The sequence below is a fragment of the Dermacentor andersoni genome, chromosome 10, assembly GCF_023375885.2.
Source record: "Dermacentor andersoni chromosome 10, qqDerAnde1_hic_scaffold, whole genome shotgun sequence".
NCBI classification, from domain to species: domain Eukaryota; kingdom Metazoa; phylum Arthropoda; class Arachnida; order Ixodida; family Ixodidae; genus Dermacentor; species Dermacentor andersoni.
This window is the reverse complement of record NC_092823.1, coordinates 48892737-48912526: the sequence shown is the minus strand read 5'-3', so window position 1 is coordinate 48912526 and position 19790 is coordinate 48892737. Positions and strand designations below refer to the sequence as shown.

At 46.9% G+C, this 19790-nt stretch overlaps 1 protein-coding gene across 1 annotated transcript in view; it reads left to right on the top strand.

Annotated features, from left to right (window-relative positions):
• Positions 1 to 9956, top strand: part of LOC129388009 (uncharacterized) — a 46499-nt gene extending 36543 nt beyond the window's left edge. Inside the window, exons 5-6 of the mRNA XM_072284676.1 lie at positions 4645 to 4698; positions 9560 to 9956. Coding sequence (XP_072140777.1) covers positions 4645 to 4698; positions 9560 to 9610 — 105 coding nt within the window. The 3' untranslated portion in view covers positions 9611 to 9956. The remainder of the gene's footprint in view (positions 1 to 4644; positions 4699 to 9559) is intronic.
• Positions 9957 to 19790: the final 9834 nt, after the last annotated feature.

Genomic DNA, 19790 nt, shown 5'->3' with positions numbered 1-19790 from the left:
ATATTAATCCATATATATTTTCATGAACAATTTTCGCTTTTTCTCCCTGTTTCGCTGTTGCCGTGGCTTTCTCCCTTAGTAGATCGCTTAATTTCTCATCTCCTTGCGACTCTTGTTTCCAGTTGCCAATTTTCATGAAATGTGCTGTACAATTAGGGAAAAACCAGACGAGGTAACGGGTGACAGTCATATTGCTTATCGGTTTAACGGTTATTGCGGGGTCTGATGATGGACGCTGTTTCGCAATATCTAATTTTCCATCTTATCTAACCCATATCGCGGATATAAGGTTTAGATTATCTGCCAGCGTCGCGACGAGCCGTCACTCGAGGAAATAATGAAGCAAAATGAAAAGTTCAATGCAACTGAGTTTCTTCGTCAACAACTCGTTCCACGAGCATACAGAACAGCTGACTATGAACCGAATCCCTTTCCTGGCCCCTGGATCAGTTTACATGAGGAAGGTTGAACTAACGAAGCAACAGCGATGCGCGTGATCGTTGAATAGATGGTCAAATAAAAATTGTGCTGGGCATTACAAACAAAATATAATATTATAGTTAAAGCAGTAAACTACGCCCTGCCTTAGTTCATATGGAGTTAGTAGCGCGGGCACCGAATCGATCAGAAAACTGGTCTGCACACCCCAGGAGATGCCGATAACTACCGCCATCCAAAAGGAGGGCAAAAATTGACAACCATTCCACTCTGTGAAGTTTGGAATGGCAGCGAAAGCTGACGACAGTCAAATCTCTCAAACGAAAAGCAAAGTGTTTCACCTCCGCTGGGGGTCGGCCTGAACATAATGCAATATCGGGCCGACCCGCGGCAGAAGTGAAGCAGGCGTTAAGCACCCCGCATGCGTGTGCCGATCCCGAAGATTGTGCAACACTGGGCCGAGCCCCGGCGGAGGTGAAGCAGGCATTGAGAACTCCCCATACGTAGGCCGATTCCAAAGATATTGCAATACCAGGCCTCCCCGGAGCAGAGGTGAAGCAGGCGTTAAGCCTTCGCTACACGTGGAGCGATCCCGAAGGTAGTGCAATGCCGGAACGACCCACGGGGAAGGTGAAGCAGGCATTAAGAACTCCCCTTACATAGGCCGATCCCGAAGATATTGCAATACTGGGCCCACCCGCGGCGGAGGCGTAGCAGGCGTTAAGAGCTCCCCATACATGGGCCCGTCCCGAAGACTCCGAAGGGCGCGTTGTAGGTTTCCGAGTTCAAAGGGTATGTGCCATTGATCTTGGACCCTTTCTTCACTATCACCATGCAGGGCCGGCCCACATGATGATTTTTTCTGTGAACAGACGCCGAAAAAACTACAGAAGTTAGTCATACACTGCTTTCTCTGTAAAAGACGGCAAAATGTTGACCGCCAAGTAGATTGATTTGGCGGCGCTTTAGAGATGTGCGTGATGAGTGGTGGCGTGGGTTGAGGGGGGGGGGGGGTATGCAGCTTAGTTTCGGAGGCAAGGGGCCGGGCCCCCCGGCCCCCCCCCCCCCCTTGTGTACGTGCCTGCCTTAGGACGTTCAACCTGGTGTAGCAAAAGTGTCTTGCGCCGTAGCCTCGCAGTCCCATTTCGCTGATATAGATGGCCACTGGTGTTAGACGTGACCGGTTTCTTCGCAATGATACCATAGTGACTGACGGCCAGGTACATGAAAGAGCCGTGTTGCTTAGGAAATCGCGCAGGGCAGCGTCACTATGAAACTCTGTGACAGGGTCCTTATCGCTCAGGCGAAAAGATCTCGCTTCGCTCTGCGCATCCGAACGGAAGTTTTATTTTCCGCTGTAATATCGGCGTGCCGAGAGAGACTCATCACATTCTCCATGAATATCGCGATGTTCTCATTATTTAGTTGTACTCCGCCATTAGGATGAGCCAGGGCCCGGTCTCCTTGTATAACTTATCTGAACGTCTTGAAGAACGGGCTGCGAAACTAGTTCTCGGTGTTCAACGCAGTCTCTAAATCTTCGATTCATTTACTGGTGGCATCTAGGCATCTAGCCATGTACATCGACCCGGATCACAGAAACTGGTGACATTCGTGACTTTTGCATATAATACCGCCGTTCAACGCACGACCGGTTACTCGCCATTCTAGCTTGTCTATGGTCGTTCGCCCTCTTCCTGTCTTGACGTCTCTTTCTTCACGCCAACTGGCCATCAGTGTCCTTCCTCCTGCGAAGAATATGTGTCCCGCATACTGCGTTGTCGCCAGCTCGCCCGCATCAACACCGAAGCACGACAACAGGACCGCAAGCAGCATTACGACGCCTCTAATCGCGTCGTGTGCTTCCGCTCTAGCGAGGAAGTGCTACTCCGGACTCCAGTTCGTTTCGTACTCCTGGATTGTGTGACAAGTTTCAGCTTCTGTTCATGGGCCCCTACAAAGTCTTGGACCAGACTTCTCCGGTTAACTATCGCGTGGAACCAGGTATTGTTCTAAATAACCGCCGCTGCCGCGCCACTGAGATTGTCCACGTTTTCCGTATGAAGCCTTTCACGAGACATTCATCGCTCCTTTGAATTGCGGCCAGGATGGCCGCTCTCGCGCGAGGGGACATTAGTGTGGGAATTTATAAGCTATTCTTTGTCATGTGTACATGATCATCATTATGTGGGGTTCATATGGGGTTCTCCATCATCGCTTGTGGGGCTGGCTCTCGAGTGTGATCCGTGCTGTGGGCGTGGTCGGTTCGCCCAATCTTTGACGCGGAATAAACGTCGTGATAACTGCGGCGTCACAGTATGAAATAAAGTCGGAGCGCATCTCGTCCTCAGAGCTTCAGGTGTTGAATGTTCACACGCTCTCGAATGTCTCAAGTGAGGCTTCGGTCATCCCAGGAACTTCCATTTAATGCTGTGGGCTCCATCGGTTGGATACGCATGAGCGTTCACGCTGACAATGAAACTGCTATTATCATTGTTGGCTTGCGCATTAGCTTCCTTGTCTTTTCGGATAAGCGTCCGTACTACGGCAGGTGTCCTTATGGCACGAGGCTAGCTCATTAATTCATTGCGATCTGGTGCTGTGCACAGCTTTGTCGTGCACAGGGTTTCCCGTACGAAAGTAAGGAGCACTTCCACCAGGCGTCTTTTTGTATTGACGGTACAAAATTAAAGCTGTACATGCGTTACATAGATTTTCATCTGCTGATTGGGTGAACTTCTGCATAGAATAGCAAACATCGGTCAAAACGGAACAATAATGGTGAGAACAGTCTTCAGTCGTTCAAATTTGAATTATGGGTCAAGTGCGCCGACTATTTATAGGGGTCGCATAAAGCTGAAAAACGTGTGCTGTAGTCAGTAAGCGTTGGTTTACGGCCGCTATTGTGAGGCATTGACAGGGGCAGGCTCTAATGGGCGTTTACAGTGTTCATTCACTGAAATATGACATGACCACTTAGAGGTACGGCCGCTCTATTCGCACAGCGTCCAGGGAGCAGTTCTGGATCTGGGGTTTACATAAGAGCGCGATGCTTAATACTTAGCTAAATCCACCGTGATTCACCGGGGAACTAGGCCGTCTCGGGGCCGTTTCATGCATTTTTTTTTACTAATTGTAAGAGTTAGGTGCGTGGTCTTTGATTCATGAGTCAATTAGTGTATTAACGCAGTCTGTGGAGTTCACACAGGGCTAGTTATCCGTGTTACAAACTCATTAGGCCCACCACCTTCGAAATGAGCTATGTCACTGTCCTAAATCCATGCAGGCGATGGCAGTCCCGTTTTTTGAGTGAATGATAATATGTCATGTAAGACTGGTTGCGACAACAAAACTGATTTGATTATTTGGCCCTGCATTGGGCAATTCGGCCGTATTAGATGACCGAGAGGGATCGCTACGCCAGCGCAAAATATGTCATGTGCCCTGTTTTCTTTTGCTGATTGATTTGGCAGAATAGGAATGACATAGCGCCCTAAAAAGAAAAGCTAACGTGCTCGTACAGTTCGTCCCCTTTCGTTGGTTTCGCGTTTGATTATAGCCATGCTGGTGGTGCTTGTGTGGGAGCTTGCCATGGTGTCCCACGCATGCCCTTTCGAGGAGCCATGCTCTCTCTCTCTCAGGGTCACGTCTTAAGGCAAGCACGCTATCTTTTCGTTGGAACAGCACAGCAAGCTCACATACCGGTTGCAGAGCGCGTGCGGCCCACAATGTTTATTTAAGGGCGTCCTGCAGTCGCTCCCATAACCATCCTTCCCAATGGTGGCTGGAACCTAATTCCTACTAGTACTTTCGAAAATCTGCCTTGTGTAGCTGCAAGGCACCTGGTGAATCGCTAGGGACGTTCGCCTTGATGCCCACGCTTTGCCAACGTTCATTTGGATTTCGCATTCTGACTGCAGAAGTCAATCTAACTGCAGAATCAGCGGCAAGATTCTTGAAGCTTCGATCATATCTAGACGCAGTTTGCCCCTATCTATAACTTTGTAACAGTGGTCAAACGGGGCAAAGCACTTAAAGAAAAAAGAACGAGCAACTATGTGCTTCAATATTTCAACACTATGTTCAGGTTGTTAAATGCAACAACTTGTGTGAGGCATACGATAGGCGACCTAGTAAGATTGGGCTACACAAAATATGGATAATTGCAATGATCACATGCCTCTATTTCTTGGTTTTCATTTTCAGATGGCAATACTAACGACGGCTGCTATGGGATTCGTAATTGTGCTTTTTGTTGAGGTGAGTAACTACAAATATTCTGACAATACCCTACGTAATGTGCTTCATATCATACGAGGAACTTCCCAATAAGACTTCAAACATCAATGCTGAATTCCCCTATTCTCAAATAACTAAAAATACACTAATGCAGCTTGAAAATACACTCGCACTAAGTGATATCTTACGCAACATACAATTTTAGCAAAGAAAACATGTGATATATTCCATAAGCAAATGAAGTGAATCATTCTTACTCTGTCCACTGTAGCAATGTAATAGGCATATATAAGCTTCTTTTTCGCCGAATTCATAAGCCATCACCAAAAACAATTCAAGCACAAAAAAAGAAGTAGGGAGCCATAGCCTTAACTTCCGAATGAGTTATTTTTCTCTGACGTAATCCAGCTATAGCTGTGGGTGGCTTTGCGCATTTGTGTGTCTTGGTTAACGAAAAAAAGAACCGAGGAAATACAATATCACCGACGATTACGATACACCTTAAAGGAAGCTTTAGCTCGTGCCCAACTCCGACGCGGCATATTGAAATGTATGTAAAACGCAAAAACGTTTTTCTGAGATAACCCCTAGACCGATTTGAATGAAATTTGTTGTATTTGAGAGAGAAAGTTAAATTCTAGTGGCTGTTGGAAGGCGGAATTTCGATTTAGTGCCCGAATATTGTTAAAAAGGTTTTCAAATATGCGACCGTTTGAAAAAAGTAGAAGCACAAAGTTTACAAATTCATAGCTCTGCATCAAGAACAGATATCGCGGTTCTGTATACGGCACCATTAGACCATTCAAAGCGGACAAATTATATATGTCATTTTACATCTTACGTGAATTCGTTACATTGGTTACAAGGGTTGTGCAAAAGCTGTATTTCCATATTACTAAAATATTTATATTCATGTGTAACACACCAATTTTGTCTGCTTTAGATGTACCATTAGATGCCATTCACAGAATTGTATTATCATTTTTCATAGCTGAGTTCCAGACTTGTAAACTTGATGGTTTCGCTTCTTAAATTTTTGATTTTGCCAATTTTTAATAAAACACTGAGGTTTTAACTCAAAAGTGCGAAACCAACAGTCACTAGATCTTATATTTTTCTTTTAAATGCAAGAAACGTCGTCAAATTTGGTGCAGAGGTTGCAGAGAAAAACGAATTCTCCTTTTACATGTATTTACACAGGAGCATCAGAGCTAAAGCTTCCTCTTAAGGCGAAATTTTTGCGCAAATCTGTAGGTGTTTTCATTGCGCGATATATTGACTGGCGCAGACAATCTCTCTCGTGTGACACGTTGCAAAACGAACGAAGTGTGGCGCGACCGCCTCGCTAATCTGGAGACTGCGAGAGCCAGCGCGTTTGTGACGCGTGGGCGTGATTCGCAAGAGCCGCCGTCATAGACCACCCAGATAATACCCGCTACTCTGGCGCTATCTGGAAGCCGTTGTCGCCGCTCTAGGCTTTTCTTTTCATGCTTTCGCCATACCCTTCTCCACTTGCCACCTAATGGTTCCGCTGTACCCTCCTCTCAGCTTTCCTCGTCGCGTCCTTCATATCGCGCTGTGCGCCGCGTTCACTTTCATCCTTCGCTCGCTTGCGCCGAGACAGAACGCCGACGCTCGCCGTAGGAATGGGACCCTAAGACCTGGGCTCTAAGACATGAGCCTTTCCCGCACTGTCGGCAGTACCCCAGCTGTCAGCACATTCAGATAAATTGGATATCCCAAATGTGGACAGTTGTTTATGGGGAACGCCGTATGGTGGGGCTGCTGGATAATTTTGTGCATCCAGCAATAGCTAATGTCTATGTCGCAGAGCTTCTTTCTGATGTCTATGACGTCTATGACGCAAGCTTCTGTCCACGACGCAAGCTGTCTATGACGCTGTCTATCAAGCTGTCTATGACGCAAGCTTCTTTCGAAAATGCGCCTCCACCGAAATGTGACTGTCGTTGGCAGGATCTTGTGAAAATTGTACGATGACAAACTCATTTCTACTGAGATTTTCATAGGAGAGAATGGAATCCGTCGCGTCGTTCTCAGCAGCGCAACGAGATGGCAAGTAAGGCACTGTGGCGGATACATCAGCAGATTCATCATCAGCAACAGCAGCAGCCTATTTCTTGTGTTCACTGCTGCTGAAAGGCTTCTTCGAGCGATCTCCAGTTACACCTGTTTCGCGCTAGTTGATTTTAACTTGCGCCTGCACATTTCTTTATTGCCTCACCCCACCCCTACTACTTGCGCGTGCCTTCACAATTGCGCGAAGAAAAAAAGAAAACGACCCCAAGCGAAACGAACACATTGCACATCGTAGTGTGTCGTGTGTACCCTTCACTTGTCGTTTTTCTTTCGCACAGTTCTAACCGTTCTTCAAGTATGAACGTACTAGCCATCAAGAACATTCTACTAAAGTCTTTGATCCACGCCCCTCGCTTACTCTCTCTTAACATTACGCATAACGTTTCATCGTTTTCAGCGCGGTCATTACCTTGTTCTGTAGTTCTTTTATAATCTCCAAAGTGGAGCTCTTTACGTTTTCACCGTAGAATGCAATAATTGTACACTTTTACAGTGTAGGCTGTTTTGGCCTCATTCCAATAGCCATTTCGGTTGGCAATGGTGTAGGCCACCGCCGCTGCCCGTGTCAGTAGCAGCTATCCCAGAGACGGAGAAAAAAATACCCAGTTCCCGCCGGGATCGAACACTGGCCCGCTGTGCGGGAAGCAACTACTCAACTAGTTGAGCCACGCCAGCGCTTGCTAGAATGTAACCGATAAATTTCCTCTAAAGGCGTCCTAGCGTCCGAGGAGACACGTGATGTGACATGCAAGCCGCGTAGCGTGGATACGTAGACATGTTTCTCTGTAGTCGCATATTATTACGCCAAGCTGAACGCCGTGTACCAGATGCACTGGTAGCGGTATAGGGCAGTTAAAGATTTGAGGAAAAAAAGATGTTTAAGTATATTTGTTCAAGAATGCTAGAAAGTATATTTTGTGTACCTGATCAAACCAGCTGGCTAGGTGACTATGTCACCGACCCGTTTCAAAGATGATGTCAATAAAGCAACATCATCACCATCATTAGCATCGTATCCTACGACTTCTCATATCAAACTCTCTAGGTGACTATGTCACGCCGCGTTGTAAAAAGATAGCCAATAAATAATCATCACTAGCACCCTATTGTGCCACTGGCCTCGCGATGTGAGATGCGCACCGAGTAACATCTATACGTGCGACGTGCTCATTGCAGTTGCATATTATTACACCAGGTGGCATGCCATGTAGCAGTTGCATAGGTGGCGGTACAAGGTAGACAGAAATGTCTTGAGGAATAAAAAGAAGATTATGGAGATGTAAACATGTTGATGAAATGGAAAACATGTATGATACACCTGATTATTTCCAGCCGACTAGATGACTGTTTGTCACCGTCCCGTTTCAAAGGGAATGACATAATATTATCATCCTCATCATTAGAATCGTATCGTGCTATTTGAACGCCATGTGACATCGCGCAGCATAGCATCCATACGTACAAACTTTAGATTGCAGTTACCCGTTATATTCCACCAGGTGTCCTGGCATGTAGCAGTTGCATAGAGCATTTGTATGCTGCATGTGCTGCACCTCGTTAACTGAAGCAGGCAATGTGACTATTTGTCACCACTCCTTTCGAAGGGGATGCCAATAAAACATGACTATCATCAGCATCAACAGGAACATACAGCGACACGGGTTAACACTGTTGAAGAATCGAATCATAGAGCTACGAGCGTGGCTGGAACCACATAGCATAGCGCTCAGCAGACAGCTGTGCAGAGAGCAGCAGGACAAGCCGCAGCACAAGTGTGTGTTTGTGTAGTGGAGGAGGGGGGCAGCAGAGAAAGCACGAGAAACTCGTTCCCAGTAAAAGCACGCTCTCAGCGAAGGTGGAGCGGTCAAAGTGGGGGAGCGGGCAAGCGAAAAGCGGCGAAAGCCTCCTCGGCAGGCGGGTAAGGCGGGCGGAAAAATTTGGAGGACGCTCAAGCTTCGCGTTCAAGAGTGGAACGCGACAGCATTCAAAAGTGTCTGACTGCTTCTCACGCTTCCCAGCAACTGCAGCGCATGTAATGGTAATTTTTACCGGGAAACGCTCCCGGCGAACGCTATGCATGAAGGCGGGCTCTCTGATAGAGACGTGGCCTTTTGCATGGACCGCGATGCGGTACGATGCGGCGGACGCGCGCGCCATCTGGACGTGTTTCAAGGAAGCAGACGCGCCTTTCTGTGGACGCTGATATATTTACGCGCCGGCGTGGGCAAATGGCGGACGCCGTCTCTGGTCTATGCATTGTAGAAATGCTAGAAAAGGAGGTTTGTTTGAGTTTTCGCGTAACAGTATTATGTTTTCTCGTATATTCAAATTACAAACCGAGAGCTATCGTGTCTATAAGTTGTGCGCAAGTCTTAGCTTACAATTTCTACTGGCATTTTAGCCTGAGAAATTCGATTAGTTGAGTCCATTCCTCGAATCACATGGAAGGCTTGGGTATGTGCTGTTCGAAATTGTTCCAGGAATCTCAGCGTCTTGCCTGGAACGATTGTGATCATTATGCTGCAAAATGCGTTGCATAACGTGAACTGTCACGTGCTCTTTCACAAAGAGCCAATTGACAGAAAATATCTGCTGTAGAAGCATATGACCAGTGACTCGTACGTACTTGCACATCAATTATATATTTGACGTGTTATGGGGCTTTTGAGATAACACGTTTTTAACAGCTGTTGCAAACAACATCAAGTCTTCGCCTAACAGTTTTACAAGAAAGTGTGCTGGCTTGCCCATAATATTTTTTTTTTTATTTCTCCTGATCCTGCAGATGTTCATCGTATACAGACTGGGACTATTCGTCGACCACTTACCCAAGTAACTGCGGGAAACCTTGTTCAGGGGCTGCCTCACACACAGTGCTGCACCATCTCATACCCGTCACCTAAATTCAAGAATTCGCATCTCAACGAATATTTCAGGGTTGGCCGCATCGCCCTTATTGTTTCTTTTTGTATGTGCTTCTTTGAACCTGTCGAGGAGTGTCAGTATGTAATGACGAGAGTAACTTATACAGTCATTTCTTTAAATGAACGTAGTGACTGCAAAAGTACTCACGAATATGCGTTACACTATTTTCGGTAGAATTCAAATATTAATTGTTTACGCAGCAACGCAAAAGCAAAACGCTCATCTAACAGAAGCATGTCTTCCTGTAATAAAATGTTCCTATCTATATTTCCGATGTTAAGTGCCCCCGTGATCTCGATGCTAATATACCCAACCGGCCCTGTAAAACCCGCCGCTGGTGTCCCATAATAAGTGTGTCCTTTAGTTCTCTAGCCATTTATTAACGTTCTAGAAGAGTTGATTGTTGAGCTAGTTGGTTTTACATGACTGAACTCGTCACATAGCGCAATAAAAACCACAGACAGAAGAAAGGTGGAAAAAGAGAAGCGCTTGTCTTTGTCCACCTTTCTTGTTTCTGTGGCTCTGATTGCGCTAAGGTACGAGTTTATTTATCTATCGACATGTCTTGCGGAATGGTCGGCAGCTGCTGATGATGCGGCTGAGCCCGGCCGCTACAGCCCTATCACGAAAGCGATCTGTTACAAGTACAGAGTCTATAAACGCCGACGGCTCATGGCTTCGTGTGGGCGGCCGCGACAGATGGCGACGCTTACGCCGACTATAGCTACGGAAGCGCCGAGAACGCCGACGACAACTTTAACTGTAGGCGACGATACAAAGAAAGAAGTGATACATGGTATTGCTCCTCACACAAGCCCTGAAAGCCTGTTAGCCAACCTACGTATTCGTACGCAAGGCGTCGATATACCAAGAGCTAGGATGTTGGGTGAAACGAAAACAGCGGCAATTACCTTCTTTGGCCCCATCATACCGCGATACGTCTATTACTTGGGAGGGGAGCTTCCCTGCTTCCCATACAAGAATACCATATAATTCTTCAAGACTTGCAAGCAAACGGGTCACAGAATGGACGTCTGCCCGATCCCCCACCTGCCGGTATGTCACAAGTGCGGTACTGGGGAGCCGCAACCAGACCACGACTGGAACCCAGTTCGCGCCACCTGCGGAGAAAAGCATCTCACGGGATCCAAGGAATGTAAACGTCGTTTCAAGCTGCCACCACAGTGACAGCAGCCAAAATCACCAAACCGGATGGCCGGCAAAACGCCGGCCAAGACGATCAGGTCATCGTCACCAAAACGGAGATGGTCTGCCACAGACGATACCGACGATGACGACTGGCCTCCATTGCGGACTCAAGAGGACATTCCAACTTCACAACCCCAAATTCGAAACTCAAGATCACAAGAAAGAAGAATCGAGAGCAAGGGCTATCTGACCACTCCGCCTCCAGACACCAATGAATGCCCTCCCGATCCCCTACCCCATCCAGGACTTCAGTGGTAGCGGGAGACTTGACCCAACACAAGGTAAGCTGGGCGGGGATGCCACGAAAAGGGGCTCAAATGACCGCGAACCCTGAGTACCAAAGAATCCTTTCTGAAAATCGTCACCTTAAAGAAACAGTACAAGTTAAAATCGAGATGGCAACGCTGAAGGCACAGTTTCAGAATACCAAAATTGGGCAAGCTAAACCAGCACAAGAGGATAAACCTGCCGCCCAACAAACAACCATTAGCAACATTGCAAGAATGATGAATTAGGTAGTAGAACAAACTCAGGCTCTGCAAACGTTTCAACAGCAATTGTTTGCTGAGGTGCAGAACCACAAAGTTTATGTCGACGAACAAATGTCTAAACTGCAGCAAAGATCACGTGAAAGAGCCAGCAGTAACCCCGGAACACCGACGGCAAGAAAGGTCATAAACGGGGCGGTTGCCCATTCGACGTATACCGAAATCATAGCTAACCATGGCCAGTAAAACAACCCGAACCGCAGACACCGCTGTGATATGGCAATTGAACTGCCGCTTTTTTCAGAAAAGAGCAGCGCTACAGGCATATTTAGACGCCGCCATAACTCAACCAGGCGTCATTTGTCTACAGAAAGTTGGGAAGGGAGTAGTTGAGCTTAGAGATTGCTACACCTTTCAATATCCCCTGTATCCTAGAGTGGCGACGCTGGTGCACAAGAATATCGCGGCCAGTGACCGCTACGATCCCCAATGCTCAACGGAGCGCCAATTGATTGGATTACACACCACAAAAAGGAGTAAAATCAAAACGTTTATTGCGAACGTGTACAACCCACGGAAAGAACGGTAGACTGCGTTTCCCGAGATGCTTGAATGGGCACTTAGACATCTGGAAAAAAAAGATAGGTTTATCTTAGTCAGGAATTTTAATGCTCCTCGCACCGATTGGGGTTATAGGACAAGTACAAAAAAGGGTAGCAACCTAGTAAAAGCAGCAAAGAAATATAACATGCAACTAGAGACCTTACCCCTCGCCCCCACGAGACTTGGAAATAGCGTCTTCGGAGACACGTACGCAGAGCTCGATCACCTTTACATTTAACGTAAAAGAGGGACCGTAGAGGAACCTGGATGAAAATCTCGGAGGTGACCATTATATCTTTAGTTACTCCACTACGACTTCCAAATTTAAAAAAAGAAACCTTTCAGAAACGCGAAACTTAGACTGGACTGCATGTAGACAGTACCCGTCCCCTCAGCATCCGATAGATACAATAGAAGAATGGGTAGACGAGAGAGAGAGAGAATAAACATTTTTATTGGGTGAATGAAGCTTTGGAGAGGCGTCCTCATTCCAGAATGCCTTGAGCTCGGGACGCGTCCTGGGCCCTCGCAATCAGCCGTTGCTGATCCTCGAGGTCGGAGCTGGCCAAGGCTCTCTCCCAAAGCTCGTTAGTGGGGTAAGGGCTCGGAGGATTTAATGGTGCCGCTCTGCAACCCCCTACTATGTGCCTGAGGTACCCGGGCTCTGCGCAGAAGCGGCATTGCAGAGAGAATTGTGTAGGGTCTTTAAGGTGATTTATGGTTCGGTGGGGGAATGTATTAACCTGTAGAGCTCGGAGGAATCGCCCCTGCTCTCTAGGTATTGACTTGTGTGGGGGTGCATATGTTCTGCGGGTTAGCTTGTAGTGTTGTGTGATGTCTTGGTAAGAGACTAGAGGGTGCATGCGCTGGAATTCAGATTCCTCGGCGTCGGCTCGGTGGGTCAGATCTCGAGCCACGTGGTTGGCGACCTCCTTGCCAGGAATGCCTTGATGAGTTGGCGCCCAGATGATCATGACTGATCTCGTTGGCGGCTTTTGATTGACGATCCGGAGCGTAGTGGTATGAATTCTGCCGCTAGCAAAGTTGCGGCACGCCTGTTGGGAGTCGGTCACTATGACTTCAACCTCTGTTTGGGAGAGCGCGAGGGCTATGGCCGCTTCCTCGGCTTGGAGGGGATTGTTTCATGTGAGCGAAATGCTGCTCCGATGTTCTGTGTTGACGACTACGGTGGCTGTTGTGGCTGGGCGTCTGGAGTAAGAAGCCGCGTCCGTGTAGGCTGTAGAGGGTGAAGTCCCGTATCGCTTGTGTATGGCCAGGGCGCGGGCCTCCCTTCGCTCTGCGTGGTGCACTGGGTGCATATTGCGAGGTAGAGGACGTACGGTGAAGTTTCACCGGGTGGCATTGGATAAGCTCACAATCTGAGGCGGCGGATGGCTCAGAGGGGCAGAGAGCCCCAGGCGTAAAAGAATGGACCTCCCTGCTTCCGTAACCGCCAGCCTTGTTCGCTGACTGGATAAATGTGCCTCCATCAGCTCCTCGGCCGTGATCTGCACACCTAGTCGTAATAGGCGTTCTGTGGACGTACTGGTTGGCAGGCCCATCGCCTGCTTATATGCCTTTGTGATCATTGTATTGATTTTCTTCAGTTCCGTCTCGTTGAGTAGCGCGTATGGAATAGCGTAAGTTATTCGAGACACGACGAATGCTTGGACAAGTCGAAGCGTGTCCGCCTCCCCCATGCCTCTTGTCTTGGTTGTTATTCGCCGGATCATGTGCGTAACTTGGGCTGTTGTATTCTTAAGCTTTTGAATTAATATTGTATTGGTGCGACCCGACTGGGTAGACGAAATCATGCAGGCATACCAAACTAACACAAAACACGTCACGCTAAGCGAAAAAAAACATCGGTAGTGGATACCCACCTCGTCAATATGTGGGAAGGCTGCCGAAGTCTTACTAAACGATGGTAGAGACAGCGCTTAAACAGAAAGCTCAGCGCTAGAAGAGAACAACTGACAGAACAAGCACATTAGTATGCTAGGGAACTACAAGCGAACAACTGCATACAATTTTGTGACTCGTTACGAGGAACGCTCTCAACAACCAAGACATGGGCAATTTTGCGGAGCATGCTTGACCCATACAATACAAAAACAGTCACTACTAGAGCATTACGCACATTGGTAGGAGAATTTAAGGGTGATGACGCATCATTGATCCAAACCCTGGCAACAGATACATCGGAACAGGAGGAGATAACATCGATAAGAGACAGTACAACAAAGACATAGACAATCACAAGCTTCATGCACCCATAAAGAAACAAGAGGGATATGCCGCCGCTCTAGCATTAAAACGTAACCCAGCCCTAGGCGAGGACGGCATCACGAATGCTATGTTAAGAAAAATTAGTGATCAGCAACTACAGCGACTAATCCGATACTTCAATGAGAAAATCTGGGAAACGAGAGAACTTCCTAATCAGTGGAAAGAAGCGACCACCATGTTAATACTTAAATCGGGGAAAGCAAGAACATTGCAGAATCTCAGGCCAGTATCTCTAACCTCCTGCTTAGGCAAACTTTTTGAAAAGGTCGTTCATATCAGGCTTACCAACTATGTCGAAGGGCACGAACTTCTCTCTCACAACTTTTACATCTTCAGACAATATCTTTCTACACAAGACATATTCGTAAGGCTACGAGATGACGTGCTACAAGATATCGCTACAGGGGGACAGAACATCCTAGCAGCACTTGACTTAAAAAGCGCTTTTAACACGATCTCCCGTACCCTGATACTTGAAGAGCTCGAAGAATGGGCTGTGGAAATGAGATCCTCAATTACATCCGTTTTTTCCTTACTGAACGTAAAGCCACAATTGGTATGAAAAATATTCGATCTTCCAAACTCCCAATGCCTAACAGAGGCACAATACAGGGTGCCATCCTCTCAGCACTTCTATTTAATGTTGCAATGAACCGCTTGGCACGACAGATAAAATTAACGACCTCAACTTCGCATTTTACGCAGACGACATTACCCTATGGGCCTGCAAAGGCTCGTTAGGGCAAAAAGAACGAACTATCCAAGAGGCTATCGACTCGGTGAAGGACTTCGCAGAACAAAATGGTGTGCAATTCGCTCCGGAAAAATCTGAGTTTATCCGGATCCACGGGCGTAACTACAGAAACAAACCGAGCACCCACTTAACTATGGGTGACTAGGCGTTACCAGACGAAGTATGATCAGAATACTAAGACTATGGTTAGAAAGCAACAAAAGAGGCACTCACACCATTGCGACTCTCAAGACAAGCACGAGGAGCATCGCTACACTAATAAGCAGAATTACAAAGGAAGGTATAGGGCTCCACGAAAACGAAACCATAACACTAGTCCAGGCTTTTACTCTTAGCAAAATTACATACGGACTACCATATCAGGAGCTAACCCCGTCGGAAATCAAAGAAATCGACCTACTAATACGCGGCGCGTATAAGGCAGCACTTGGACTTCCTACGACTGGCGCTAACGAGAGGGTACAAGCTCTAGGCATATATAACACTTTTGAAGAGTTAAGAGCAGCCATTATTATGACAAAAATAGAACGACTATGCCTCAAAAGCACAGGTAGAAACATTCCATCGTGTTTGGGCTACCCATTGCGACCGCAATCCTCCCAGGAACAAACGACCACAATGCCGGATCTAATACGCGAGCGCATAGTGTTCTCCCGAATCCCACGCAACATGAACAAAAACTACCACACAGCGAGAAAACAAGCGAGAGCTAAACATCTTCAGAAAACCTTCGGCAGCAATCAAGACGTAATCTGTACTGATGCAGCTAGATTTAGCAAAGGACATGTAATAGTAGCAGTTCAACCCACACGCCACGGAACGCTTCACAAATTAGCCTCGATACGTACTAGGTGCACTGCTACAGCGGAAGCAGCGACGATTGCTCTCGCCATCGCATACAAGGAAAAGCAAAACAGCTCAGCTTTAATAGTGTCCGCCTCACAAGTGGCATGCAGAATATATCTACAATGCAGCATACCCAAGGTCGCCCTTAAGGTCATAGGCGACACATTGAAAAAAGATCATGCAATTTTATGGTGTCCTGGCCACGAGGGTATTTCGGGAAACGAAGAGGAATACGTTCTAGCTCGAGGCTTTACTAACTGAGCTGGAGATACGCAAAACGATGAAAAAGACGATAGCCTACTGGTCCGCGATATTCTGGAGCACGAGCGAAGAACCAGGCCACAGTAGGCCCAACACACAAACTACTCAACGTACAGGAGGCGCAGAAATATAGAAGAATACAGACGCATAGCTACCCACATTTAGGTAGATACCATAAGATAAACCCAACCTTGTACACTAACTCTTGTCCGTGGTGCGGGTCATGGCCTTCTTTGCCTCACGTAACATGGGAGTGCGCCAAAAAACCTCATGCCATTAGTTCACCTTTGGTACTCACCTTACTAAGGGAGCGCTGGGAGGCCATCCTCGCACTTGCTGACCTCGAGGCCCAGAAGGGCCTCCTGGATCAAGCTGAGCGGGTCGCGATGGCCACTGGAGTCTTGGAATAGGGAACCACCCTGCACCACTCCCTTCCGCCACCTTTTTTTTCCTCATCAATCAAATGTTTATTCCTCCTCCTTCGTCTGCACTGTGTTGTGGCTGCTTTTAGTTGGCGTTGAAAAGAGAGGCAGCACGAAGGTTACTTTGCTCACTGCGGTCTGCGCTCTTCCTCGCGCCAGCGTTTTCAAAGCGTGTGTCTGCGTTCCTCGAGTGAGATGTGTTTCTGTTTGCCTCTGCACGCGTGAGACCATGGTTGTTAATTTAGTTTGTAAGAAAATGTTTACGAATTGATACTGCTGACAAAACTACTATCCTGACTTCGTATACCTGTCTACTAATTTACTATATGAATCTTGGCTATTTCAAGCTTTCGGGCTCGAGTGCGACTTACCTAACGCCTTTGAGATATTTGGAGACGCCAACTGTGCCGCAGTTCGACAAAAAACTGAAGCTAAAGTATAACTTTTATCCCCCGGGCTTTGTGTTGACATATAACCCGAGAACTTCTATATTGGAGCAGGCTATGTTCGTTAGGGAGTCAGACTTCGCCGCCTATAAAGGGATCGTTCACCTTTACCAGCGGTATGATTCCTTAGACATGCAAACAAACTGCTTATTTATTCCTTATGCTCCATCTTTGCTTTAATAAAAGATGCTTCATTCCATGGTGCCTATCTATTTCACAACAGAAATTTGCTCACTTTATGTATATTAGGGTGTAAATGTTCATTTATAGTAATAGTCAAAGCGGCCATTCATTTTTTCGAAAACGGCCAGCAATGTTTTCGATATTAAAAATGCTTCTGGCACTGTTCACTTCATAATCGATCTGTTCACAAAATAACTATTCGTACATCTCTGATGTTTAGTAGCCAACGTAAGCCGCAAAAACATTTTTATTCCTAAAGGGGTTGTTTCGCCCTATGGTTCACACGTCCCCCCGTAACGGGTAAGTTTCATATTGACACGGGTACTTGCCTATCTTTATCGGGCAACTACGTTTCGCCGCCTTACAAATGTTATCGCACAGCGCTGGACGTGCCTGCATGTATCGGAAGTTTCCGGAATGTTATCAATGCTTCTGTCCGCTCTCTGTTGTCGCCGAACATTGTGTTATCTGATTTCATCGCGTGACGCGAATGGTGTAGAACTTTGTGGAAGACACGCGGGCCCCAGCGATGGGTCAGGAACATTCGAGGACTCCTGCATTAAAGCCGACGCACTTGACCCGCTGATCAGATTTTGACGATCGCCGACTGTGTTGCCGTTGTCGCCGTTCTTTAAATGTAGCCTGTTTTTGTGGGACAGGTTCGCCCAATAAAAGTTAGTTTCGTATTTCGCAGTATTGCTACTGTGTCCTCCATACGTCACTCCACGTGACAATATGCTTATGGGGACAAAAATTTTATTACTTGGCGATTTTTATTTCTGGCAAATGCGAATGATGGTAGGGGCCGCAAACGATAGAAAAATTGCATGAAATAAACTTTAAAAGATGTCGCCGTTAAGCTCTGGTACTTTACAAAAATGGTTTCCTGGTCGAGTTGTACTTCTTCACCGACAAATTGTTGTGTCAGGTATTTCACTCGCGCCAGCTGCTCAGATCTTATACACATATTTTCAACGCCACCTTGTGCCCTCAAAAATTGTGTAGTATATTTTTTTTCTCTTACAGTATTCAAGGTAGGGCATCAGTCATGTGCCAAATACATTAAGAAAAGTTTACACCCTTTGGGGTATATATTTGCCATCCAACAATAATCGTCATCTGTGTTGCCCGCATTTTCTTTCTTAAAAACGCTGCGCTCGTTACTTTGCTGTCGAGAATGCTCTGTCATGCTAAAGCCATGGTCGTTGCTATCAGTGAGGGTGAATGTGCTGTATAACAAGTGACACTCGTTTGTGCTTATCTTTCCAATGATAGGCAACAGCACATATTATTAGGAGATAAATACGGCTCTTGTTTGTGCCATATGTGCCAAAAATTCTCACCGCTGCGAATACTATAAATAAATAAATTATGGGGTTTTACGTGCCAAAACCACTTTCTGATTATGAGGCACGCCGTAGTGGAGGACTCCGGAAATTTCGACCACCTGGGGTTCTTTAACGTGCACCCAAACCTAAGTACACGGGTGTTTTCGCATTTCGCCCCCATCGAAATGCGGCCGCCGTGGCCGGGATACGATCCCGCGACCTCGTGCTCAGCAGCGTAACACCATAGCCACTGAGCAACCACGGCGGGTTGCGAATACTATTTCGGAAATCAAACATTTTCTGTTTTACATACTTCTTGCTGGTTGGTCGTGCTATATAATACTTGTGTCCAGAACAAGGTATTGTTCGTGTGGCAGAGGACCTACTCGCTGTGGCAGACAACGTCAAGCAAAAAGAAAAATAAATAAAATATTTATGCAGAATATAGAGGTGTCGTAGTTAGCTGAGTGCTTTCCTTGGGGAATTTCAGAGATACAGGAAAAAAAATAAGGCAGACTGAGACTATGCACTTATTAAATAAATTAAGCCGGGTATTCATTATGTGGTATATGCCGACGACATAACCATATGGAGTGCCAAGAGTAATGTAGGACAGACAGAGACCAGAATACAGGAAAGATTATATGTTGTAGAGGACACACTGAAAGACATGGGGTTGAAATGCTCGGCAGCCAAATCAGAACTCCTGGTCATTAAATATCGCAGAAAAGGTCGTAAACCAAGAGGTTACATTCCGGAAGATGAGCAAAGAGTGTGCTTATGCACTCATGAAGGATCCGCAATCTGGGTAGTTGAAAAATCAAGGTTTTGGATATCACATAGACGGAAACAATGTTAACTTTACAACAATACAACATATCTCGAATAAAACAGATGAAGTTGTCATAATATATGGTACGAGGGAGTGGAAAGTATAAACATAGGAAGGCAGTGCGCCGTGAGGGGGCGAAGAGGACAGCGACTCTTTGCAAATACCAGCGAGAGACCCATCATCATCATCGACGCCGATTTGGGAACGTCGGCAGTGGCGCCTAAAAAAGCGTGGCGCGAGAGAGTGTGCCCGTGACGTGAGCAGTGCGCGAGCTTCAGCGTTGGACGAAAAAGAGCTTCCTCGCTGGGCGTCTGGCCCATAGGAGCTATCGCCGCCCGCGCCACTACGCCACACCCGAGTCAACGCTGTCGCCCGCTGAGAGGTTACCGCGCCCCGCTCTTCCGCTGGGCAACTGGCCCTGGAGGACTGG